The following is a 26,380-nucleotide window of genomic DNA, read 5'->3' on the forward strand; positions in this document are numbered from 1 at the left end:
CAACTATGACAGACTTAGTTCTTCTCACTTCTTTTCTTTTTCTTCTGTTTTTTTTTTCTCTCTCTCTCATGGTTTTTCCCTTTTGTTCTGATTTCTCTCTTCCAACATGGTTTGTAAAGAAATGTGCACTATATATACACACACATACATATATATGTATACACATATATACACATATGTAAAGAATGTACATGTATAACCAGAAAAAAATAAAACAATAGAAATTATAAAAGAATGTAAATTCTTGGGGGCAGCTAAATGGTGCAGTGAATAGAGCACTGGCACTGGAGTCAGAACCACCTGAATTCAAATCTGACCTCAGACACTTAATACTTCTTAGCTGTGTGAACCTGGGGGCAAGTCACTTAACCCCAATTACCTCATCAAAAAAATGTAAATTCTTCAAATTTTGATTCCCTGTTTTAGAAAAGAAAAATACATTGTGATATCTAGTTTCCCTTAGAAAGGGATTTCTTATTTAACATGGTAACCCAGAAGTTTCATCACATAATATAGGTACCCTTGTCTAGTGAAGCTGATGAATTCCTCAGAATGTTTCAAAATGTAGAAAACACATAGAATTACAAAGAAAACAGGTGATATTATTTTGTACATATTCAAAGTTTTTTTTTTTTTAAATCCACAGATCCCTGGTTAAGAACTATTTTACTAGAGCCAGAGGATGTGGATTCATATACCTCCTCCTCCTTTGGTCCTCAGTTTTCTCATCTCAACTAGGTTTGACTAGGTGACCTTTGAAGTCCCTTCCAGATTAAAGTTCCTTTGATTCCATTTGTCATATTGAAGTTTGGCACATAGACAGTGCAATTGGTGACAGTACCAGCCTGAAATTGGGGGTGCTTGCCATCAGCCAAGGAATGGCTGACTTAGGAGGCAAAAATTGTTTCCTAAAATATGAGGGAGTAAGAACTTGGCCTGGTAAAGGAAATACTCCATAGAGAAAATCAAAGTTCTTTTGAAGTCCTGGAGTAACATTTTGTTGATAAGAAATGCTGGTTGGTGTCCTTGCTTCAAGTCTCTCCATTCTAGTCTACTCTCCACTCAATTGTCATAGTGATCTTCTGGCCTGACCAAGTTCCACTTCCCCCATCTCTCACCCTTCCCCATTCAATAAACTCCAATGGCTCCTTGCTATCTCCAAGAACAAATATAAAATCTCCTTTTTTACTAAAACTTGGACCTTTCCTACTTTTCCAGTCTTCTTTTAAACCCAGTTCCCACTACATATATTTTTGCAATCCAGGGACACTAGATTGTTTGTTTCATCTCCTGACCCCCAGCATTACCACTGGTGCTCCCCCATGCCCGGAATGTCCTCCTTTCTCATCTTGCCTCACTCTTAGTGCCTTCTCTCTGAGATGATCTACAATTTTCCCAGTACCTATCTTGTTTGTAGCACATGGTTGTTTGCATGTTGTCTCTCTCATTAGACTGGGAGCTCCTTAAGGGTAAGAACTGGTTTTTTTGTTTGTTTTCCTTTGTGACCCCATCACTTAGTACAGTGCCTTAATAAATTCTTTTTAATTGACTGACCACATTCTTGGTTGTAAGGCAGGGGATTCCCCAGTTTTGAACTTGCCTTCTTTTCATTGACATCTAGTTGGTCATCATCCTCATTTCCCTCTGCAGGCATGGATTTGAGTTTATTTAGAAGCTCCGCCTTCGGTGCAGACACATTATAATAGGCAGGACAGTTGATCAACATTCCCACTCTTTCTTTCTCTGTGCTCCTAAATCACAAAGAATAAATATAAAAACACATCATATATTTAAATCAGAGTCAAAATCAGTTCCTATAAGATAGCCATTTTTATAATGTTGAATTTTTACTCTACTTCAATATTTTTCCTGGCAAACTAGGATTAAATACTTAATGAAATAATAGCCATGTAATTATATTTCTAAGTGGTCCCTGAATATGAGTACAAGAAAATTTTTAGTTGGCAAATTCATAGTAGAAAGTTACAAGAAGCAGTAGAAATTCAAGGAAGTTTAAAGAAGCTATCTAAAGAATTAGGACCTTCATTTTTGAAATTAAGTAACTTACCCAAATATGGTGATATTTCAACATGTTCAATTCTTATTGTGGATTAAAAAACAAAACAAAACAAAAAACAAAACTCTACTCTTCAAAGGATGGATGTAAGAACTACTAATTATTGCCTTAATGAACATGTCTAGGAATTGAGAAATTTGTGTTTTAGTCCTATTTGTATTACTGTCTAGCCAAGTTATAAGCTTTTTTTTTAGACTATAAAGCAAGATCCTACTGAGGGAACAGACAATTCTGTCTCTCTCAGTGAGTTTTTCAGTTGCTCTGACATATCTGACTGTTTGTGATGCCACAGACTTGTCTATGTGGTTTTCCTGGTAAAGACACTGAAGTAGTTTGTTATTTCTGTCTCTAGTATGTCCCTATTTTATAGGCAAATAGGATTTAAGTGAATTGTCCAGGATCACACAACTATTAAGTATCTGATGCCGGATTTGAATTCAGATCTTCCTAACTCCTGACTCTATCCACTATACCACTAGTTGCCCCTAAGTTAGTTTTTTTTTTTTTTTTAAATATGTATGACTTCAATAGTCTTTTGAATTATTAAAGGTTTATTTGATAATTTGGCCTCAAAAGGTCTTTCAGTTAATTCCCTTGTATTTATGTTGTACACAGACCAAATAGATACAGATAATAGGTGTTTACTGTATTCTAGTCACCAACAAAAAAGCAAACTTTTTTTCATAAACTAGCTTGTTGAAAAATAGGAGAAAATGAAGTCATGTCTAACTGATCTGGTTTTAATTTTTTTTTTTTTTAGACATTTTATGTGACTAATATGGGTAGATTCTGATTTTTTGATATCTATAGAAGCTTATGCTGAAACATAACAAAGTAAAATGCTTCTTCCACCAGTAGGTGGCGTAGGCCAGTCTTTTGCAAATTTCCTAGTTTCAAATCCTTAAAATACAAAAGGATATTAATATTGCAGACCAAAGTATGTTTTTAATAATCCACCAAATTGAACATTTTACTAGGAAACCCCTTTAAAGGAACTTATTTTCAAATAAAGATGTTCCTTCTGGTAAGTTCTTCAGATTGATAATTAGTCATTATTAACATAATGTGGAAGGACCATTTATTTCAAATCCTTAAAAAAGGGTAAATTTCTAAAGGATGATAGTGTATTTTTATTTTAACTGAATTCTTTGAGTTACTGGATGGAAGGACAAAATGATAGTTGTATAGGCTCAGTTCAAGCAATTGATTTCCCACTCTAACAGTTGCTACTACTGCAAAATTATCTTGTATTTACTTTGTATATGGATATCCATTCATCTATCCAACCATCCATCCATCTACCTGCCTACCTATCTTTATTTATAAAAAAATAAATTTTATACAAAATTTATATTTATAAAAATTAATAAATGCTTATTTCCCTTTCTTCCCCCTTCCCACCTTTAAGGAGTGACATAGATCTGCTATAGATAGCTAGTATGCATTTGGGAAACAGTCTACTCTATGGTCACAGAATAGGGGTAAACTCCCTGGTCATTATTAGGGCAAAACCTGTGACTGACCATGTTCTAACTAGAAGGTAGTTAATAGAACTGGTCAACATTTATGAGCTCATATAAAGACAAATAGCCTTAGAAATAAAACACCACTTTTTTTTTTTAAGGGATTCACATTTCAGGTAGGGACAGATGGTTTCTGAAGTTTCTTTCTACTCAAAGATTCTAATTATTTCACTTTCAAAATGCTATTATTTCTGTTTGTTATGTAGAATAAGTTGGACATTTCTAACAAGCCAAGCTCATATTTGAACAAAAGACTATTGCCTTTTATTTAGTCTAAGGCATCTGCTAGATTTGTGAAACTACTTGCTGCCAAGTACTTGCCTAATATGTCAAGCTACATAATTTTCATTGAAAGATAAAAAAAAAATTAAATTATTATTGCAATAAACTAATAATGAAAGAAAACAGACAAAAAACATATCATTATCTTGGAGGGCTGGACTAATCTAGTAAAAGCAACCAAAAGCCTAAAAAAATGAAAAGCAAAAGGTGTCAACATGCTTGTTGATGATGTGGTACAGCTGGGTGTTGTACTCAGTATTGCAAAGGTATTAAATGGAGTTCTTTATCAGCCACAATAGTCTGTTCTCTTTCAGAACTTCCCAGATTTTTAGGATAGGAAAACAATGGATCTTTCCCCAGCTCTTTGGAAGAAACCACCAGTCTTACATTTTATTCCCTCCCTTCGATTAATTCATGCACGGAAATTCTTAATCTAAACTATTTGCTACTTTTCTTTTTCTTTGGCCTTTGAAACTTTTCATCATGCTTTATTTCCCCAGGAAACTCATCACTGAAAACTCTCATCATGCTGCAAGATTCAATCTGCCTTGTATTGACATCTCATCAATAATCTCTGCCCTTATGAATAAAGGGCAGAGCCTAAAGCCTGGGTTCTTGGCACAGTTTTCTTTCTAGTTCCCTCCAGTTAATACTGCTTTGGATTTCTCCACCATGTAGAGGCTTTTCTTGCCTTTCAACCAACTTCCTACTCTTCTTTTCTGTCTCATCTTTTGCCTTCCTTTTATGTTATTCTGCCCCATTAGTAAGTTTCTTGAGGGTAGGGGATATTTTTTATTTGTATCTATAATACTTAGCACCGTGCCTGGCACATAATAGGTGTTTTAACATATTTTTATTGGTTGACTGTGCATTAATCCTGGAGGGATGAAATCCTATAGTTGTTGTGAAACTAGCCCAAACGATTTATGGAAACGGAGTCTGTTTTTTTCAAACCTTCCTTTTTTTTTGGTAACTAGACTTCACGTTCAATGATGTCAGGGATTGCCTTTTATCCTTCTGAGGTGATTAATAAATGTTTGTTGAATGAATGAATTTAACAATTCTTGGAGAAAAGCTTCCAAAGATAAAATATCATTATGGTTTTGGGGCAAGGAAGATACCTGTGATTGACTGATGATAGGTCTAGGACAGTCATATGCCAATTGTCAAGAAATTTGAATTTATTTGCAAAATCATAGAGCCCTAGATTCAGAGCTAGAAGGGAACTTTTGTGTCATTTTATTCGAATCCAAGATTTCAAATTAATTACTCTTTCACGGTTATCCTCTCTTTTGTCAAAGGTACTACCTGAAATTCTCATTTTTCAGATGAAGCAACTAAAGTTTAAAAAGTGAAATGATTTGCTCAAAATCACCCAACTAGTGGAAGAGGCCAAATTTGGTAGAGGTTTTCCTGATCCCCAAACCTACTAATATATCCATTAGGCCACCAATATATCTATTTTTCCTGCATGCTAAGCCAACAGGTAAATTATAAATCTAATGCTTGGGGGGGGGGGACTTACCTATTCCCTTCAGATACTGGGGAACTGGTACTTTTTTGTATTGCCTTTCGTTGTGTATTGCTTTCCTTCAGGGAACTTGGGCCCTGTGGAAACAAACCTTCCATCAAGTCCATGGTAGTCTTCATTCTGGAATCTGGATCCAAAATACCCGCGAGGGATTTGTCTTGGTGAACAATCTGCTTGACCAGACTCTCTCTCCTGATGTCCTCTGGTGTTTTCTCAGGATTGGGATTGCTCTTTTCCAGTTCCTGAGTTGGGTTGCCAGGCTTCTGGGTGAGACTTTGGGCCTGTGTGAGAAGCATCTGCTCTGGGCTAGACTGCTCCACAAGAGTTCCGGTTGACTGGTGCTGGCCATCAGGAGTGGGTAATAAGGTTGTCTGCTTAGCTCCTGGAGCTTTGATGAAAAGGTTGGATTTAGAAGCTGGGGTTGGGCTGCTCCTTTGAGAATTTGCAATAGTCAACTTGGACAATCTTGTGGAATTGCTGTGGGAAAGCAAAAGGGATAATAAATGGTAACATAAGGGACATAACATAATAATGTAACGTAAGAGTTGTTGAGAGCTAGTTGTGGCTATGAGAAAGGGAGCTCTTTCATGAAAAATAGAAAAAGGGCAGGTAGAGAGAGGATCCCTGGAGGGCAGAACTATGACAAATGGGTATAGGAAAGTAATAGAGAAATATATTTCTACTCAAGGAAGAACTTCAGACTTTAGAATTTGATCTATTCTCAAATGAAATGGGCTATTTTGTAAGTTCCCTCCGCAAGGTCAAACTCATTCCAAGTGTAGCCCCAACCAAATTAAAATGTAATTGGAAAATATCTAACAAATCAAAATACAAAGCAATTTAATATTAATTTGTGGTTTTCTGAGGCAACATGTGTTCCTGGAGAGATTTTTTTTCCTATTTGAATTTGTCCCTAGAGGATCTATAAGTTTATTTATTTATGTTTTGATGAAGCATTTGGGGTTCACACAGCTAGTAAATGTTAAGTGTTTAAGGATGGATTTAAACTCAGGTCCTCCTGACTTCAGGTCAGTATTCTAGGTACTGTGTTACCCAGCTGCCCCAAGTTTATTTATTTTAAAAAATTATATGAACTTTGAGATTCCCTAAATTCCTCAGATTAGGGCTTTTTATTCTGATGAGCTAATAAACACAGGGTTTCTTATCATAAACTTATTAATTTAAATATCAGTTTCCTTTGTAATCCCATGAATTTTTTTTTTAAACACAAAGTCTTGTTTTTAAAAAACATTTTTCTGAAAAGGGGTTGTTAATATTGACAAAAGATCCACAACAGACAAAATAGGTGAAGAAGCTCTAAGACGACAATTGCTCTGACAGCTTTATTTCCTTAAGGATTCTAAACTCTGTAGTCATATTCCTCCTCAATAGTTAAGTTGCAAACTATCTAAAAGGAAATTAAATAACCTTCTTCAAGATGTGTCAGTGGGTATATGGTTGTGGAATTCTTGCCTCTGAATTTCCAGGACTCTTAGCATGGGTAAACTATTGAGAGGTAGTTGAGTAAATCTACTGTTGATGGATTCATACAGGGTTTGTTTCTGATTTCAAATAGATCATCCATTCAAGGAAAGAGAGATCATTCCATTGATCGATTTTCTCTGATCTCTGGCTTCCCTCTCTACAATCAGCAAGCTCTCTGAATGAATGAAGTTGGAGCACTCTTTGTAAAGATTCCATGGGCAAACACTGGGATAGCCATCTCCAACTGAGTTGGTTTAGGACATTTGCCTCCAAATCAGGCTATCTTTTGGACATTAGAAGGAACATTGACATGAGTTAGAATCTGAGGAGAATCTCACACACTGTGGAAAACTTATCTAAACTCAAGGCATGGCCTGTCCTAACCAAAATTCTCCTCACCTGTTACAGGTGTCTTCATAAGTTTCATTGCCTGGGGCTCCTGATGCTTCATATATAATTGGGGAAGGAGGAGGAGGAAACTCTTCCAGGCTGTTCCTCAGTGCCTTCTGGTCCTCTGAAGGAGGTGAAGGAGGTGAAGGAGGAGGAGGTGGTGGGGGTGATGGTGGTGGTGGGGGTAACATGGACAGAGTTTTGAAAGTGGAACCGGGTTTCAAATCTTGCACAAACACCTCATCATCACCTTCATCCTGAAGGGATGGGATGGCTTGAAAGGCTGATTCAGATATTCTGAGGGAGATCTTTCCAGGCCCAGTGAAGAGTCCTAGGGGACTGTTGGGGTTAGATGTAGTGTTTGGATTGGGTAGGCTCTGGCGTTGCTCATAGTGCTTCTGACTTGATACCCCAGAAGATGAAGAGGGCTCCACTGAGTTGTCCTCTCTGAGTGAGTGGGCCCATTTCACTCGAGGGGGAGGAGGCTTCTGAGGTAGAGGGCCCTTATTTTTCTTCATTCCATTTTCGGCCAAACTCTCAAAGCAATTGTCTTCAAGGTCTCTTGGATTATGGGACTGTGTTAGGATGTGACCATTACTTCTGAAGACAGCTGCAGGTGTGTCCATTGGAGACGATTGCCTACCAGCCGGGGCATCTCTGTCTGTGTACAGGTATGGTTGAGGAGAATAGGTGGAGTTGTTCTGAGCTGATTTAAAAGGGTTAATCTGTGAGGATTTTGCGTCTATGAAAGGACCTTGCTTTCCTCCTGGTGATGGCCCAAAGGCTGGAGATCTGTTGATAGGCCTTTGAGGTTCTAGGGTCTTGGAACATTCCATGAGAACAGATGATCCATTTGGTACTTTGTGAGCCCCTGGGTGATGTGTAAGGGATGATTTCTCTTCATAGCTTCTTTCTGAATAACTGAACTGCCTAGAGTGAGAAATAAGCATAGGAGCAGCAAATATGAAATGAGAAGACAAAAGCGAGGGAAGATGTACCTCACAGATTGCCAAGAGCCTCTGGTGGGTTAAGAAGGCCTCCTCAGAGAAATAGCACTGTTTTCTCTAATCTTTCACAGAAGTCAATTATCTTTGCAAATCCAGGTCACAGATAAATAACAGATTCTACAGGAAGGAGCTGATGAGGTATTGGGTCAAAAATAGCACTTGAGGTAAGGAAAAGCTATTAAGAGAGAGAAGAATGGACTTACTAACCCTATAAGAGTTTGAGAAAACTGCTCCTTGGTCTATAAGCAAAGAAGGGAACACTTCAGTGATATATAATATGTGTATACACACATACATATATCTTATACATATGTTACATATATAATTCTTCATTGAGAAAGAAAGCTTGTATAGAAAAATATTTGTGAGAACTAATTTAAAGCTTTTATTTACAAGATTCAATTAAGTTCCTAATATTCTTTTTCTTCAAATATGAAGAAGGGAGTTTTGGTTTTTAAAAATGTATTATTGAAAGTTATGTGTTGTTTAACATACTAGATTACTTATTGCATAGGGGAGGGGATGGGGGAAGGGAAGGAAAAAAATTTGAAACACAAGGTTTTGCAAAGGTAAATGTTGAAAACTAAGCATATGTTTTGAAAATAAAAAGCTTTAATACAAAAAAGAAAGTGTGTGTGTATGTGTGTGTATATGTGTGTATGTGTGTGTAAGTGGGGAGGTAGGTTGAACTGGAAAAGGCCAGGGATGGGAGGGAGGGGAAAGAGAGAGAGAAAAAGACAGAGACAGAGACAGAGAGAAAGAGAGAGATTGCTGTCTTTGCCAAATTGAGATTTCTGACTGGGGTCTCATATCCTAAGGAAAGAGCTATCAATGCATTTTTATAACTTTCTAGGGCAGAGAGAAGTGACTGACAGGTGACTTGCACTCTCACTAGCACAATATATTACAACCAGTATTATTCAAAGTGGGAGAGGCTCTGAGAATTAATTGTTTTTCTTTTTCTGCTTAGGAGATTTTGAATACTATATAAAAATATTACTATTTTGAATAGCAATTTTGAACATGATTTTTCCATTTTTTTAGGCATATTTCTCTAGCATGAGGCATCTTTTTTACCCTGAAAATGTTAATTTTATTTTTCTTATCAGATTTTCAAATTTGAAGTTAAATTTAGCTTTTTTCTTACTATTTTCTAGAAAGAATTTAGGGAGATGTTATAATTTTGATATCCAATCTAAGTGATACTCCCTCTTTCATTAGTGTGATGGTCTGGGTTTTAAACAATCCTGTTAATATTTTGCTTCTTATTTTGGGGGAGATTTATTTTTAAAAATTTTCCCCAATGTCTTATAGCTATAAAAATCAATACACTACATTCCTATGATGAATACATATTTAAAGGTCTACTATTCAATGCTGCTAATAATGTAATATATTAAAAAAAATACTTTGATGAGGCTATATCAGTGACTGCAAGTTTAATGCAGTGGCATAATTGTATCTGAATTATGAGTAAAACAATGTGATTCTCCAGAAGTAAAAAATGTAGCAAGGTTCCCCTAAAGAGGCAGGCAGTAATTACTTCTGGATAATAAGATTAAGGAGCAGATAGTATGTGGTGATTTGTTGGAGGAATTAAAAATGCTGTGTAGGAATTAATACCAAGATTGGAGAAGGGAAAGATTCCAGTAAAGATTCACAAATTGTAATGTGCAAATCCCCTGAGGATAGTTGATTATCTCAGTGAGTCTAAAGACAAAGAGAGTTTTGATATTTACACACTTGACTGGGAACTTTCAAAAAACTGTAGGTTTCTTCCCCAATGAGTAGGTCTAAATTAGAGGAATAAGCATGATCTTTAAAAATCATCAGATGCCAAGCATAAATAATTCAAAAAGAGGCAAAAAAAAAATACCATAAGATTCCAACTATATGCAATCTGAATTTTTTTTTTTTTTGGTTATTGTTTTTAAACGCCATTGGTTGGCTACATGTTTATAGATATGAGATCTGATAGATCAGATGTTAGATGCAAACTTCTTAAATCCTTGGATCCTTATTGAATGTGAACAATTTGTCTGTTCCTATTGGTGGGTTTGAAAATGTACAGTAGAGATCGAGTATGCTTTGTGGATGGTCTCTGTCTTTGGACTGCCATTAGCCCTCATCTGACACTGATCTTCAGGACTTGATACGGCTAACCTCATTTTTAATGTTAGATTTCTCCAGCAGGATAGTAATCTGATGTTTAATGATGCAAATCTTTTAATTAACTTCATCATGCTACTTGTATCCTGAGGCTTCTTAGAGAGATGCAAAAAACAAACATTAACATTAATCTTTCAGATATCTGGCATAACAATGATAAATATGAAAACTTCAAGGAAGCATGAGAAAATTTATAGGAATAGGTATAATGTGAAGAGGGTAGAATCAAGAAAACAATATATACAACAAAGAAACTGGAAAGAACAAAATGTCATATATCCCAAAGATGCCAAAGATAAGAGGAAAAAGAGCAATAGTCACAAAAACATTTAGGAGATAAATCACTCTCTCTGTCTCTCTTTGTCTCTGAGTCTCTCTCTCTCTCTCTCTCTCTCTCTCTCTCTCTCTCTCTCTGTGTGTGTGTGTGTGTGTGTGTGTGTGTGTGTGTGTGTGTATCTATGTCTCTCTCTTTCTCTTTTACACATACGTATTTTCATTGGTTGAATCCCATGAATCTCTTCTCTGCCTCCTACTTTCCCTCAAGTCTCAGCTAGAATCTTTCTACAAGAAGCTTTTTGGCTTAATGTTAGTGCCTTCCCTATCTTCATCTTATTCTCTCTATATCTTGTTCGTAAATATTGCTAGCATGTTTTATCACCCATAGGACTGTGAACTCCTTGGTGGCAAGGACTATTTTTCTATTTTTTTACCTTTCTTTGTGTAGTACAGTGTCTAGTACATAATTCTTAGTCAACACTTGTTGACTAACTGCAGTGACCTATCATAAAATTAGAAATTTGTTGATAAATCATGTTCCCACCTTTTGACATAAAGGTAATAGATTAGAGGTAGAGAATAATTCAGCTGGGTGGTACAGTAGACTTGAGTTAAGATAGCCTGAATTTAAATCCAATCACTTACTAAGGGACCCAAGCAAGTCACTTGACCCCTGTCTGCCTTAGTTTTCTCCCTATAAAAAGAAGGTAATAATAACATGTATGTTTCAGGGTTGTGAGGATAAAATGAGATGATATTTTTAGAGTGCTATGTAAATGTTAGTTATTATGCTTTCAGATACAGCCAATGTGTGAATTTGTTTTTGTTTGACCATATTTATCTGTTACTAGGAGGATATGTCAGTTAGATTGCTAGGAAGTGATAAAGAATTGAATGTCCATGTGAAAATCTATTTAGGAGAACAGATACTCAGAAAAGGTGAGAGAAGGCAGGGCAATTTTATTATTGTGTTAAATTTAACAAAATAAAAACCCAAATAACTGCTCTCATAATTTCATATACAATTTTTCTTTTCTATTCTTTATATATTGAAATATTCAGATTTGTTGATATCTTTAGATTATAATTAAAATTTAAAAATTTCTCTCATAAAGAGAAGGAAAAATAAACTTTTCATAATGGCCCATTTTGTAGTCTGCAAGGAATTTAGGCCTTGATTTCAGACAAGAGGATCCTGAAAGTGTCTTCCCCCCCATCCTTTCCATTTTCCATCTCACCTCTTATGGATCCTGATAGATTTTTAAAGTTGGGGTGAGCCTTGACCAGGGATGAAAGATTAGCTAGCACATGCTTCACCCTAAATACTGCAGCCGGAAAGACAGCTTTGCGATGAAATTAATCCTGGCTAAAACAGTAAGAATAATCTTGGAATGCTGCTCTTGGCAGACTAGCAGGTAATCTAATAACCTACTTCCTGTTGGAGTACATTGCAGAATAGACTAATGTAAACTGGGAAAGGGAACAATAGCTATTTGAAATAGGGAACACAACTGTGGAATTGACATATAAATAAGAGGATTTTAATTAAATAGCAGGGAAGGAAGAAAAAAAGCATTTATTAAGCAGCTATTATGTACTCTTAAGTGATTTATAGATATTACCTCATTTGATCCTTACTAATATCCTGGCAGATATATGTTATTATTAGCTTCATTTTATTTTTTTTAAAAAACAAGTAAGAAAATTGAGGCAAGCAAAGGTTAAATGACTTGAACAGAATCAGACAGCTAATAAGTATTCAAGGCCAGATTTGAATTCCATTCTGTCCTATTTGAGACCTCATGTTCTATCCACTATGTCACCCAGCTGGCTCCCTATGGCAGTACATGCCTATAATTCCAGCTACAAGGGAGTCTGAAGCTAGAAAATATCCAGAGTTCTGAGCTCCAGTGCATTGAATTGTGTGATGAGTTACCAGGGTACTTTAGGAGAGCTGAACCAGCCCAAGTGACTAACAAAGAAAATCAAAGGTGTCATGCTGAGCATCAGGCTTCTGCATCCCCTCCCAACTCCCCCCAGGTAGAGAGATGAACAAATTCCTTAACTTCTCAATGCCTCAAGTAACAATTTGGCGCTCTTAGACCAGTACCAGAGAACTAAGTTTTCACAGCAACATTATCACAAGTCCAGACTAAAAAGACAAACAAAATCTGAGCCAGACCCACATGGGCTGGTTCTATTCTATGACACCAGAACCACAGGGGGATACTTCACAGGCATAAAAATTCTCTTTGGAAGTTTCCACTTAAAAAAATTTTTTTTTTCCTTTTAGGAAAATTTCAAATATTCAGGTTTCATCTAGATGTCTATTATGTCTCCCTCCTTCCAAGAAGGGAGGCAGCTAAGTGACGAGACTGCTGGGCTTGGGAGACCCTGAAGACCTGAATTCAAATGCAGTTTCACACACTTATTAGCTGTAGGACCTTGCAGAAGTCACTTAATCTGTTTATTTAGGAAGTGGGTGGCCCAGTGGATAGAGTGCTGGGCCTTAGATAAAGTCAGACCTTAGTTTAAATCTGGTCTCAGATACTTACTAGCTGTGTGATCTTGGGCAAGTCACTTAACTTGTTTACCTAAATTCACTGGAGAAGGAAATGGCAAACCCCCCTAATATCTTTGCCAGGAATGTACGACATTGGCATGCTGTGGTCCACAGGATCATGAAGAGTTGGACATGAGTGAATGATAGAATAGTAACAAAAACCCTGAGAAAGTCACTTAACTTTGATTTCTTCAGTCTCCTTAACCATAAATTGGGGTTCATAATGCCACCTATATTTCAGAGTTGTTGTGAGAATTAATATTTCTAAAGAGCTTAGTGTTCTGCATATAGTTGGTGCTTAATAAATGCTTATTGCTTTCCTCCTTCTGTTAAGGGATCTTTAATAGCTAATTCTTTGAAAAACAAAACAACAATCTGCAAATAATATTAATAAATGTGTTTACTCTCTTCCTTTTTCTCATTAAAGGATTTTTGTTAATACTTTGAACAAAGCAGCAACATTCCCCAACTCCATTATTCTAGAATTCCAAAAATTTTGCCTCTGAGTTAATTTTCCTTTTTTAATTTCCCTATTTCATTGAGGAGGTTTCCATCAATTGGGGAATGGCTCAATAAAATGTGATATATGTTTGCGATGGAATATTATTGTTCTATGGGAAATAATGAGCAGGATGCTCTTAGGGGAAAAAAACCCTGGAAAGTCTTCCATGAACTCAAGCGAAGTGAAATGTACTGTATACAAAGTAATAGCAATGTTCTGGAATGACTTTGCTATTCTCAGTAGTACAGTCAACCATGACTACTTTAAAGGACTTATGATAAACAATCCTATCTATATCCAGAAATGGAACTATGTCTGAATACAGATTGAAGTATATTTTCTTTCCCTCTCTTTTTCTCTCTCATTTAGTTTTTCTTTAGGGTGGGAGATTTTTATGGAAATGTTTTGCATAACTTCACATTTGGTTTCTTAATTATGTGTGGGGATAAGAGAGAGAGCCTAGAACTCAAAAATTTAAAAAACAAATGTTAAAAAATGTTTTGAATGTAACTGGGAAAAGATAATAAATAAACAAAATAATTTTCCTATTTCAGTGTCTCGTTTTATAGACTAATTTATGAAGGGATTCTTCTCCAGATATTTCCTTGAATGTGATTTGATACTCTTGGGATAAAGAGTGAGTATATAAGACTTTCTTAGGATACTCTGGAGAAGAGTAATCTGCTCTGCTCAAGACTCTGACCTCAAGGAAGGGAAAAAGCATTTATTAAATGCCTATGTTGTGCCCATCATTGTTCTAAGTTAATTACAAGCATTATGTCTAGGTTGATCCCCTAAAAGCAAACGAATTTCTCGTAAAGTCCTCACACTCAAATCCTAATGTATAATTATTCATCAAAGGCATATTGAAAATGCAAAAATAAAAAGCATCTGTTTAAAGTTGGATATTGGATGTTTAAAGTTGGCAACACACTGGCTACTGTGTAGAATACCGCCAAAATTCATGAACTGTCTTTCATTTATTTGCTTATAGAACTGTGAAAGTGTGTGTGTGTGTGTGTGTGTGTGTGTGTGTGTGTGTGAGAGAGAGAGAGAGAGAGAGAGAGAGAGAAAACAGAGACAGAGAAAGACATGTAGAGAAGACAGAGAAAGACAGAGACACACACACAGAGACAAGATAAGAGAAGACACAGAAAGACACACACAGGGACACACATACACACACACAAAGGGAAAACAGAAACTCATACACACACAGAAGACATGGAGAGAAATATACACGCAGAGAGAGAGAGAGGACAGAGAGAAAAATACACACAGAGAGAAAGACAGAGAAAGGCACACACACACTGAGACAAAAACAAAGAGAGAAACAGACAGACAGACAGAGAAACAGAGAACACTACATATGACCTTGTAAGAAAAGGAGGCTGCAGGTAATATGCGTACCTGGATCCAGGGCCAGCTGTGCAGGCTGGAGTCTTTCCCAAAAGGTTGTGATCAATGTTTCCTCTCAGAAGCAAATCCTTGAATACAGAAGGATCCCAGCATTACTGACTATCCAGAGATTCCTTCACAGAACAAGGTTGTTTCTTAGGAAAAGCCCTATGCTAACTTCCCAAATGAAACCACTGAGGTAAGTTAATTGTGAAGTTTGGCCCATGACTCTCAGCTCAAATTTTAAATGGGATCTTTTGTTTTCAGATGACTTTATGCTCTAATATGGTCTGTCTAAAGCAGCAGGAAGGAAAGAGGGAAAATAGGTGGGAAAGGGCAGATAACACACCTGAATTTTAAAATGAGCAAAACCTCTCAAATGAATTAAGCTAAATCCAATTCAGCAAAGTTAAGAGGATTTTGGCCAAACAGATAATCAGAGTGAAGGAAATTCCTTTCAGGAGATTTCCCCATGCAATATTATTACCCCTTGATAAAATAGGACCATAGTTTTAGAGTGGAAAGAGACCATTAAGTCAAATTCCTTCCTACCTCTGTCTTTATTTTAGAAATAAGGAAACTGAGACACAGAGAGGCTAAAAGCCCAGAGTCACACAGTTAGTGAGTTCCTTGGGTAGGATTTGAACTCAATCCTCAAAGCCACCAGATCCAGTGCCTTCTCCATTCTATCTCTCCATATCTATCTCTCATAGAAGCATAATTTGTTCAGCAGGTGTATTTAGATGCCAGTATTTTGAAAACAGCATGATTTGGTGCTTGGAATTAGGCCTGATTTTGATAATGATGTTAATATCATCCTTGTCTTTGACTTTACTGAGATGAAAGCTCTCTAATGATCCTTTCTTTTCCCACCTCAAAATATGACTCCACTATTTTCATTAATTTTGACCAAACTTCTGAAAAGCAATCGAATCTTCAAAAACTGAGAAAATTCTACTTAATTACTAACAATTGCACTCAGCGAGGTACTGATTCATGGATCTTAAAATTAAATAAGCGCCCAGAAATATAGACCACCTACTTTTTCATTCTAATCGGCAGGTGGCTTCTGTGGCATCATTTATATCTCTATAAGACAAGGGGCAGCTTGGTGGCACAATGGACAGAGTGCAAGGCCTGGAATCAGGAATACTTGAGTTCAAAGCCAGCCTTAGACATTTAGAAGCTGTGTGACCCTGGAAAAGCCTCAGTTTCTTCATCTGTAAAATGAACTGGAAAAGGCAATGGGAAACCATTCCTAGCATCTTTGCCAAGAAAACTCCAAATAGGATCATGAAGAGTTGAAAATGACTAAATAACATCAAATAATAACTATATGCATCTCTTAGTCTCTTTATAAAAACTTTAAGAAATGATGTCAAAGAAATCCATGATCCTTCAGAGGATTAGACTCTGTATGAATAAATAAGATAGTCATGTTGACTTTTAAATATATTAGGATCTGATAAAAGTAAATTTGAGGTTGGATCTCTTATGATTTGGAGGACTCACAGAAGGAAGAATAGGTATTATATTAATTCTTGAACATTGAGATACAATCAGCAGTACAGTGATTGAACTCTTTTTTGGGAGAGTTGAATCAAAATGGAGTCTTTCATTAAAAAATGTTTTTTCTTTATGGAAGAGGGACTAAAATATTGCTGTCTTTGGCATTTGTGCCTGTGTTGTCTCTATGACTTCTTTTCTGCTTGAAGTTAGGAGGCATCTGGGGTGGGAGGATCCAAGTGTGAATCTTCCCTCTGAATACCTTGGCTTTAGTTTCCTCAATTATTGATGATTGGGTTGGATGACTAATAAGGTCCCTTTCAGTTCTAAATCTATGATCCTTGCAAAAACAATTTTTATTTTGTCATATGAAAAGGGAAGTGAGGGGCAAAGTGAGAGAGGAACTGAGGCCATTAATAGAGATGGTTACTCCACTTTCCCGTGGGTATAAAGTTACATTGCACATACCTGACATTTCTTATCTGAGATGGGGGATGACCTGGACCTTGAATGGAAAGGGACAGTCAGAACATCTGACCTGTCTAGCAGATCTTCGGCCGACATGGACTTTCCTGGCCCCCTGGTTTTATTTACCAGAGTATCTTGCTTCTCATGGGCCCAGGTCACTTTCTGTGGAAGACTGGGCTGGCCATTGGCCTCTCCAAGCCAATCCACCCGTGGCGATTCCTTCTTGGGATGCCAATGCCTGTCAGCACGGAGATGGTTGTTGGCAAAGGAACTACTCCGATCTCGTACACCCCGCATTTCAAGGCTGTTTCTGTCCAAGTTTCTGACCAATTCTGTGGGCAGGGTGGCAGACCCTCTCCTGGGGAAGGGATTTTGTTCCTGCAGGGAATTCATACTTGAGGCTGCAGTGAGGCTGCGGCTTTCCCGTCGGTGACTGGTACAAGGGGATGGCCTCTTTCCGGTTTTGCGTTGAATATAGTCAGCCAGGGCAGTCTGCTGTAGCTGCTTCAACTCAGGCCTGGAAAGGTTAAGGGTGGAGCAAGCTTTTCCCTCTCTCTCAAAGATGCGGCGCCTGTCTGCCACAGTGTTCTCTGGGAAGCCAAATGGCAGGTCCCTCCTCTGGGAATAGCACGGGGGCGGCTCTTCGGCCCCAGATACCCCCACTTCATTCATCTTCTCAGGTTCTGAATAGGAACGCTTCTTTTGTTCAGCAGTCAGTCTTCTCCGGCCTCCAACCCGGGTCACCAAGGCTATTGGATCTTCCTTAGGGGGGCTTCCCTCGATTGGATTGATGCTATGTCGTTCCTTGGGGATATGAGGCGAAGCAGGAATCGGTGTTATTTCTGGGCTCTTTAGCCCCAAGTGGGCAGAAGCTGGTCTCTGCCTTGCTCCTCGCCTTGACTGAGATGGCATAGGGGGACCCAGATCAAGATCCCGGCGTTGGAATGAAGTGGCTCCCAGGACACGGGACTGAGCATGTTTGATACTGTTACGATAGGCTTGGTTTAAGGGGACTTCGAGAAGTGGTGATTCGGGACTATTAGTCCTCTCTTCTCTCCATGGGATTTCCTCCTCCATCTTGTTAGAAAGCTGGAAAGTGCTCTGGCTGCGTTGTAGGAGAGGAGTACTTCTGAGTGGCTTAGTCTCTGGGTGTGTGGGTCCATAGCCACCATTTCCACCCCTCCTCAGTTGATGTTCAGCTGGATGCCAGGAAACCCCTTCAGATTTTTTCTTACCCTCTTTGACCATGTTCTCCTCAACACATCCAGTGGATGGACCTGGTTCCAGGAAACTTATTTCACCCTGAGGGTCTTCAAGGCTGATCACAGAGCCTCTATTACTGGGTGTCTGTTCTAGCTTGTTGGCTCTGTGGCCATAGCTGCTCACACTTGCGGGTCTCCGGTTCCCTTGTTCACGTTGTTCAATCTTATTGACTTTCTCCAACACAGAGCAGTGGAGTTTCCCCAAATGAGAGTTCTGGAGGGCATTGCTTGAACTACGCCGCCTCTGGGTCAGGTTGGATGCCTGCCCATGGGCCTCATATCTTGGTTCAGAATTATGGAAAGGGGGTGATCCTTTAGTTCCTCCCTCAGACCTTACATGGGAAGTTTGCCAGTCTGAATGGTCCCATCGTTCAAGTACTGTCTTTTTGGGTTCTTGTTCCATTTTATTCATTTTGATCAGACAGGCTGGTCTACTGTCAGGGTTTCCCTCTTGAGGTCCCATTTGTCCCGTCTCTAGGTTGTCTTGCCTTCTGGGGCTTTCAGAAATAGTCTGGAGAGATAAAATGTTTGAACTTGTTTTGCCAGAGGTGCTCCGTGAGTCTTCAGTGAGGCCTTCTCTTTCTGGTCTTGGTTGAAGGCGGACATTTTGAGTCTCCTGGAATTCGGCTCTCCTGGGCTCTGAGGATCTGGGAAGTGGCTTGCCTTCATTGACTTCCTGAGCCTGGATCTGCAAGGATTGGGGGGTGTGATGTGTACTGTCATGCATGCTTTCTCTCCCACTGGGGAGCATATTGTTGCCTTCCAAAATCCTTGACTCATCTTTCCTCAGGGAGGTGCCCCTGAGTTTCTCAGGCTCTGATGTGAAATGTGGCTTGTATGGGGAAAACTTGTCTCTGGTTTCTGGTTTTTCCACCAGAGGTGCTGAAATATCCTCCGGGGCCTGGTAGAAAATTGCAGCAGACTTGCTGGGGCCATTCTGATTCCCATTCTCAAGAGTAACCATCTTGTCACAAGTGCTTAGTGAGGCAGGATAACCGTGTTCCTTGACAAGTGCCGGGTATAACATCCCATTGCTGCTTCCAGAAGGCTGGGGCATCTGGGCAAAGTGTGGTTCAGGGGAAGGTACAGGGTAGATGCTGGTAGGGAGCAATGGCTGGCCTGGTTGGGTTGCTTGGATGTAGTTTTGCTTGGGCTTCACTGGGGGACTATTCTCTGGGCTTTTTTCAAGGAGAGTGTGTAAATGTTCTTCTGGAAATGAAGTCTTTAGGGATCCAGGGAAGCTTGATTGGGGCCGGCCATACCTGTTGTGCTCAAGGTTAGACCAGGAGCCGGGCCTTTCGTAATGCCTGAGAACTGCATAGCTTCCACTCCGAGTTGGGGGCATGGGAGCACCCACTTTGTGATTTATGTTGTTGGAGTCTACTTCATGGGCATTGCAGTACTGTTGGTTCCAGGGTAGCAGTGGCATCCTGCCACCTTTGGGATGATTATGCCACCTGTCATCCACTGATTCTTGAGATTCTCCACTGGGGAGAAGCAATGCCGAAGAGTTCACCTCATACTCTGCTGAGATGCCCCGCTTGGTATCATAGATTGTCTTGACGTACCGGATGTCAGCCTGTCTCATTCCTTCCAACAGGTTGTCTTGTGCAGGTGTTGTGGCCACCGTGTCTGAACACTCTTGAGCAGAAAAGCTGGTGGGGGGATACTCGAGAATGCTAGAACAGGTAGAGAAGGAACTATAAGCAGAGTCTCTCTTGTTATGGAGGTGGGCAAGCTGATCAATGCTACTAGTGGACTTGGCAGGAGAGAGGGGATGGCAGGGAGGATAGTTGCCATTGTGCTCCAAACTCTCCATGCTTCCCTGGGAGCTGTACTGATCGGGGCTCCTTCTTGGAAAGGCATGGTTATAGTTGGAGACATCATTTGCGGAGGAACTGGAAGGGAAAAAAGAGAAAAAAATAATTAGTGACACAGGAGACATGATTTAGCAGACACAGAAATCAGTTCTCCAAGAGACTCTTTGGAGCAGCTAATTGGCAGAGTGAATATAGTACTGGCCTTGGAGTCAGGAAGACCTAAAAATTCAAATCTGGCCCCAGATACTTATTACCTGTGTGACCCTGGGCAGGTCATTTAACCCTGAATGCCTCAAAACAAAGAGACTCTTTAATGTATTCTGGTTTTTGAAGAATTGAATAGGTCATAGAAATCTTTCTTGGATGGGATAAGTTTAAAAAAGCTACAGAAAAGAGAAATAGTTAATACCTGTGTGACCCTTCTCCCATCTTCTGACAGCTATTTTCACCCAATCCACTTTACTTTAAAAACTCTCAAAATAGAAAAGCAAAGGACATGTTTCACAAGGAAAGAATATTACCCAGCTTGGTTAGAGTAGAATTTGTATAGGTGTAGCTGTGGGAAAAGACTGAAAATGTGCATATTGTGGAGGACATGGACTTACTAAGCAAATGAGTCTGAATTTTATGTGTGAGACAATAGGGAGCAACCAAAATTATCTGAGCAGAGAACTATATCATCTCAAAACAGGATGGCACTAAAATCTGGATCACGTGGAGCAGGTAACTTGAGCTGATTCTTGAAGTATCTGATGCTTGAGTTTTGTGAAATGCTTCTCTATTTATTTATTTAGATTATAAATGTTTATTTTCCCCAGTTACAAGTAAAACAATTTTACACACTGGTTTTTAAAACTTCCAAATAGTTCCAGATTCTTTCTTTCTTCTTACCCCCATGACTCCATTAAGTAGACATATGTGAATATTTCTCTATAGATAAAAGAAATTTCAATTCCTGAAACTCAGTCCTTCTAGACCTGGAAGAAACTCCCTCCTCACATCTATCTTGGAACTCTACATGGTTTATTCCTCTGGTAGTTATATCTGACTCTCCTTCACCATCGTCCTGGATTTCTTTTGAATCTATTTATATATGTACAGTGATCCATACAGATTAAAAGATTAAGGGATCATAGAGGAGCAGCTATAAATCTAGAAGATATCTGTTGGAACATCTAGTTCAACTCTTTATAGATATATGTATTTTTAATAGAAACTTGAGGCCCAGAAAGGTGAACTAAAACTTGTCCAACATCAAATAAATATTAAGTGGCAGAGTCCAGATTTGAATACAGATCCCCTGATTCTAAATCAAGTATTTTTTCCACATTGTATCACAGTGCCATATATTACTTCCCATGACAGAATGTAAGCCATTGAGGGAAGGAACTAATTTTTTTTTTTTTCTTTTTGCCTCCATGTTCCCAGAAACTAGCATAGTGCCTACTAAAAAAGGTTGGTAGTTGCTTGGGTGACTCAAAGAGCTCTGTTATTCATTTTCAGTCTCCCCACAGAAAGCCTCCAACCCTACAGAATTCCTAGTTTTTAGATGACCTGGAAAGTTGGAATCAGAAGTTCTTGGGATCAGTGTCTAGTACAAAGTCTTCATCTAGCTCAAGGAGTCAAGTATTCCAAAAGTCATCTTGTTTCTTCTTCCAAGATAACTTTGGGATTTTAAAAGCTGCATGCAGAACTTAGATACTGTATCACTCCCCTTACACAGAAGTACCGCTATTGATATATACTTATGGATATATAAACAGTGAGACCTCTTTTGGGCTTTGAGTCTTAGATACAATGTGAACATTCTGCAATGATATTACACCATACAACTGGGGGAGATTATGACAATACAAGTAATGATGTTCAGAAAACCATTGCTTTCCCCCTTCATCTGTTAGAAACATACAATGGGACTTGGGCAAAAAAATTAAGATAATAATGCTTTATCAACTCTTCATTTGGAAAATGGGATGCAAGAAATAATAAAATAGTTTAAGAAAAAAAGAAAGAAAAGAAAAACTATCATGAAAAAATGTAATTATGTTAATAAATAGATGAAGTGAGCAGAGACATGAGAACACTGAACATAGTAATGGCAAGGTTGTATAACGCTCAACTGTGAAAGTCTTAGCTACTCTGATCAAGACAATGTTCCTCTGAGATATCACTACACACTTGTCAGATTGGCTACAATGACAGGGAAAGATAATGCAGAATGTTGAAGGGGATGTGGGAAAACAGGGACACTGATACATTGTTGGTGGAACTGTGAATGGATCCAACCATTCTGGAGAGCGATTTGGAACTATGCTCAAAAAGTTATCAAACTGTGCATACCCTTTGATCCAACAATGTTACTATTATATCCCAAAGAAATCTTAAAGAAGGGAAAGGGACCTGTATGTGCAAGAATGTTTATGGCAGCCCTCTTTGTGGTGGCCAGAAACTGGAAACTGAGTGGATGCTCATCAATTGGAGAATGGCTGAATAAACTATGGTATAGGAATTTTATGAAATATTACTGTTCTGTAAAAAACAAATAGCAGGATGATTTCGGAAAGGCCTGGAGAGACTTACACGAACTCATGCAGAGTGAAATGAGCAGGACCAGGAGATCATTATATACTTCAACAATAATACTATATGATGATCAATTCTGATGGACCTGGCTTTCTTCAACAATGAAATGAACCAAATCAGTTCCAATAGAGCAGTAATGAACTGAACCAGCTACACTCAGCGAAAGAATTCTGGGAGATGACTACGAATCGCTACATAGAATTCCCAATCCCTCTATTTTTGTCCGCCTGCATTTTTGATTTCCTTCACAGGCTAATAGTACACTATTTCAAAGTCCAATTCTTTTTGTACAGCAAAATAACTGTTTGGACATGTATACATATATTGTATTTAACTTACACTTCAATATATTTAACATATATTGGTCAATTTGCCATCTGGGAGAGGGGATGGGGGGAAGTAGGGGAAAAGTTGGAACAAAAAGTTTTGCAATTGTCTATGCTGAAAAATTACCCATGCATATATCTAGTAAATAAAAAGCTATAAAAAAAAAAAAGACAATATTTCAAGTCAATGGCAAGAGGCCCATGATAAGAGATGCTATTTACCTTCAGATTAATAGGCAATCTACCAGATAAAACCCTGGCATTTCTTGTTGGATATTTACTTCTATATTCTGTACCAACATATGATCTTCCATGTGATTTATAATTCCTTCCTTCCTCCCTCTGTTCCTTCTTAACTTTTTTCCTTTCCTCCCTCCCTCCTTCCCCACACAGTCCTTTTCCCCATTTTTCTTGGTTACTTCCTGAATATGACTGAATAAATTATACAACTGGTTCTTATATGATAAAAAAAAAAATTAAGCAAGCACTGACTATGTGCACAGTATTGAGTTAAGCTCAGGAGTCACAAATGGAAAAGAAGGACAGTTTGTGTTCTCAGGGAGATCACATTCCAATATGTCATACAACACAAAGAGAAGGTTGTGGGTTTGCATCAGATAGAGAAGTCCAGGTTCCATGCTTCTTAGGGTACAGAGATAAAGCAGTTGCCTCTTCTTTAGTGCCATTTCCACTGATAAAATGATCAGTCTCTCATGTTGAACCATTTGACAGGGGCAAGGACATTAATGACAAAAACTTTCTTTTCTGGTTTTTAATAACTGCATGCCAGAGATCTGGCCTCATTCTCCTTGAGGGCTGCCTCACAGGATGATGACTGTGATGGTCTAGGATGGAAGCAGAATTGATGGTCCAGCGGTACTGTCACTGATCTGTTACTGGTGGTAATTGGTCAGCATCTGGTATTGATAGTCAAGAGCAAGGGCTGCAGGCCCCTTCTAGATAGAGATTTAGAAAAGGCTTTTGGGGGTCTGCACTGGAAGCAGTGCATTTTAGGGATATTCCTATTCTCAAGCCTCTTGAGTTCAGGGTCCTGGGCATTTCCATAAGGGTATGATGGCAAATGATGGAAGGGGAAGGGTAAGTTAAGAGATTAGTTAACTATATGATCTTAGACAAGTCAGCTGACATCTCTGAGTGTCAGTTTATGGCTATATAAATCATTTCCTGCCATACCTAATTAACAAGATTATGAGGATAAAATGTGATAATGAAAATTCTATGAAAAGTCCTTCTTTCCTTCCTTCCTTTCTCTCGAGCATATGCACACACATATACAAACACTCCATGGTATGATTCTATCTTGGGATAATGCTGCTTGAATTTAGGGACTGCTCCTTTCACAGTTGTTTTCCACTGATACCACTTCATCCCCTTCGAGACTAGCAATCTAGACCATGAAGATCTATGAAATCATGGGAGAGTGTTAAAAAATGTTGGCTTATCTTAAGTACAATCAGTGAATGTAAATTTCTTTCAGAAAGAAATAGTTTGGTTTTGTCCATTGTCTAATGAAATATCAGATATAGAGTAAGTACTTAATAAATGCTTAATGAATTAATGAATTTTTGCATTGGGTCTACACTAAAGTTTCTGAAGAATAGTAGGTGCTTAATAAATGTTTATTGACTAATTGACTTGATAAAGGGAATATTAAAGGATCATTTCAGTGAAATACCAAACATAAGTTGTAGGCACTCTATTTTCCAGCTTGTATGCATATATCCTTAACATTCTGTCCTCCACCCTCCACAGCACCTTCCTTATCCCGTCTCCTTCTGTAACTAAGTTCCTGAGTGAGGGCTAAGGTTTGGCAAAAGAAGGATAATGACCATCCACTGATGTGACCGCTAGACCACTAGATGCCACTGGTGTGCCTTGGAAATGTGCCTGGCAAGTATATCCAGCTAAAAGCAGTCCTGGCAGCTGGGTTCCAAGCAGGCTGGGATGGGGCCATCTGCCAGAACTACCGTTGCTATCATAGAAAGCCTTCAGCATGAAATGAAAGGATTACAGGATGATTTGTGCTGGGTGATGGGAGAGAATACAGATTTCTCTATTGTAGCTTTTGAGGTAATGTGAGCTTTTCTTTCTGTAACCCCACCCCACATGGTGCTTTTGAACTAACAAGTTGTTGTAATAAGAAAAGCTATTCTAGAAATGAATGGGCAGCTAAATGAGAAGGGGTAGAGATGGTGGGGAAAGTTGGGACAGACACTTGTCAAATCATCTCCAGATATCTGAGAAAAAAAGGAAAATAAGAATCCCCTAATGCCGAGCTCTGACTTTCCTTCCAACTGATATATAAAGGAAAAGGGTTGCACTAGGTCAGAGGCTCTTAAATTGGGGTTCACAGATTCTCTCCAGGGCTCCATGGAGAGATTATAGAGGATCTATGAGTATAGATGGCAGGAAAATGATAGCCTTATTTTGACTAGCCTCTAACTGAAATTTAGAATATCCTTCAAACATTCAAAAACATATTTCTGAGAAAGGGTCTATAACACTTACCAGACTGCTAAAGAGGTCAATTACATTTAAAAAAAAAAAAAAAAAGATTAGATGACTTAGATTCAAGTCCAATCTCTGATACCCAGAACTCACTAACCTTTTCACCGTCCCAGGAAACTCTTGAAGATGCAGAACAGCTAGCTTATGTGCCCCGAGAAAGGGATTATTTCTTATAGCAGGGAAATGCTATTCTATTTTTTTAAAAAAAATCACTTTAAGCACAAGCTATCTAGATGGCGCAGTGGACTGAGTACCTGGCATGGAGTCAGGAACACTGATCTTTCAGAATTCAAATCTGGCCTCAGACATACTGCTTTCAGCTGTATGTATTTGCCAGTGACCCTGGGCAAGTCATCTAACCCTATTTGCCTTAGTTTCCTCATCTATAAAAGGAGTTGGAGAAAGAAATGGTAAACTACTCTAGTGTCTTTGTCAAGAAAACCCTTAATGGGGTCATGAAGAGTCAGCCATAACTAAAACAATAGCAATTGATTATTCACATCCATTTTAGTGGACAAGTTCCTACTTCAGAAACTCAAGAGGGAAAGTGATAGATAGAAGGAAATATGGATGGTGAAGAGGATATATTATAAATTCTATTTTCCTACCAACCAAATGCTATCCTGATAGACTGAATAAAGTCCATTCTCTCAACTTATTGACCTGTTTTCAGTCTTGGCCCC

At 38.5% G+C, this 26,380-nt stretch overlaps 1 protein-coding gene across 4 annotated transcripts in view; it reads right to left on the reverse strand.

Moving 5' to 3' along the window:
* SHROOM3 (shroom family member 3) overlaps positions 1 to 26,380 on the reverse strand; it is a 232,504-nt gene that overhangs the window by 10,267 nt on the left and 195,857 nt on the right. For 3 of the 4 annotated variants that reach the window (XR_007948130.1, XM_051965073.1, XM_051965074.1), the window contains 5 exons: positions 17,178 to 20,337; positions 15,216 to 15,292; positions 7,298 to 8,218; positions 5,408 to 5,890; positions 1,601 to 1,751 (listed from right to left, as the gene is read on the reverse strand). Coding sequence is in view for 3 of the 4 variants with exons in the window: in XM_051965073.1 (XP_051821033.1) it covers positions 1,601 to 1,751; positions 5,408 to 5,890; positions 7,298 to 8,218; positions 15,216 to 15,292; positions 17,178 to 20,337 (4,792 nt within the window). In the remaining variant the exon portion in view is untranslated. The remainder of the gene's footprint in view (positions 1 to 1,600; positions 1,752 to 5,407; positions 5,891 to 7,297; positions 8,219 to 15,215; positions 15,293 to 17,177; positions 20,338 to 26,380) is intronic. The other variant, XM_051965075.1, reaches the window with a different exon arrangement.

The sequence above is a fragment of the Antechinus flavipes genome, chromosome 6, assembly GCF_016432865.1.
Source record: "Antechinus flavipes isolate AdamAnt ecotype Samford, QLD, Australia chromosome 6, AdamAnt_v2, whole genome shotgun sequence".
Lineage (NCBI taxonomy): Eukaryota > Metazoa > Chordata > Mammalia > Dasyuromorphia > Dasyuridae > Antechinus > Antechinus flavipes.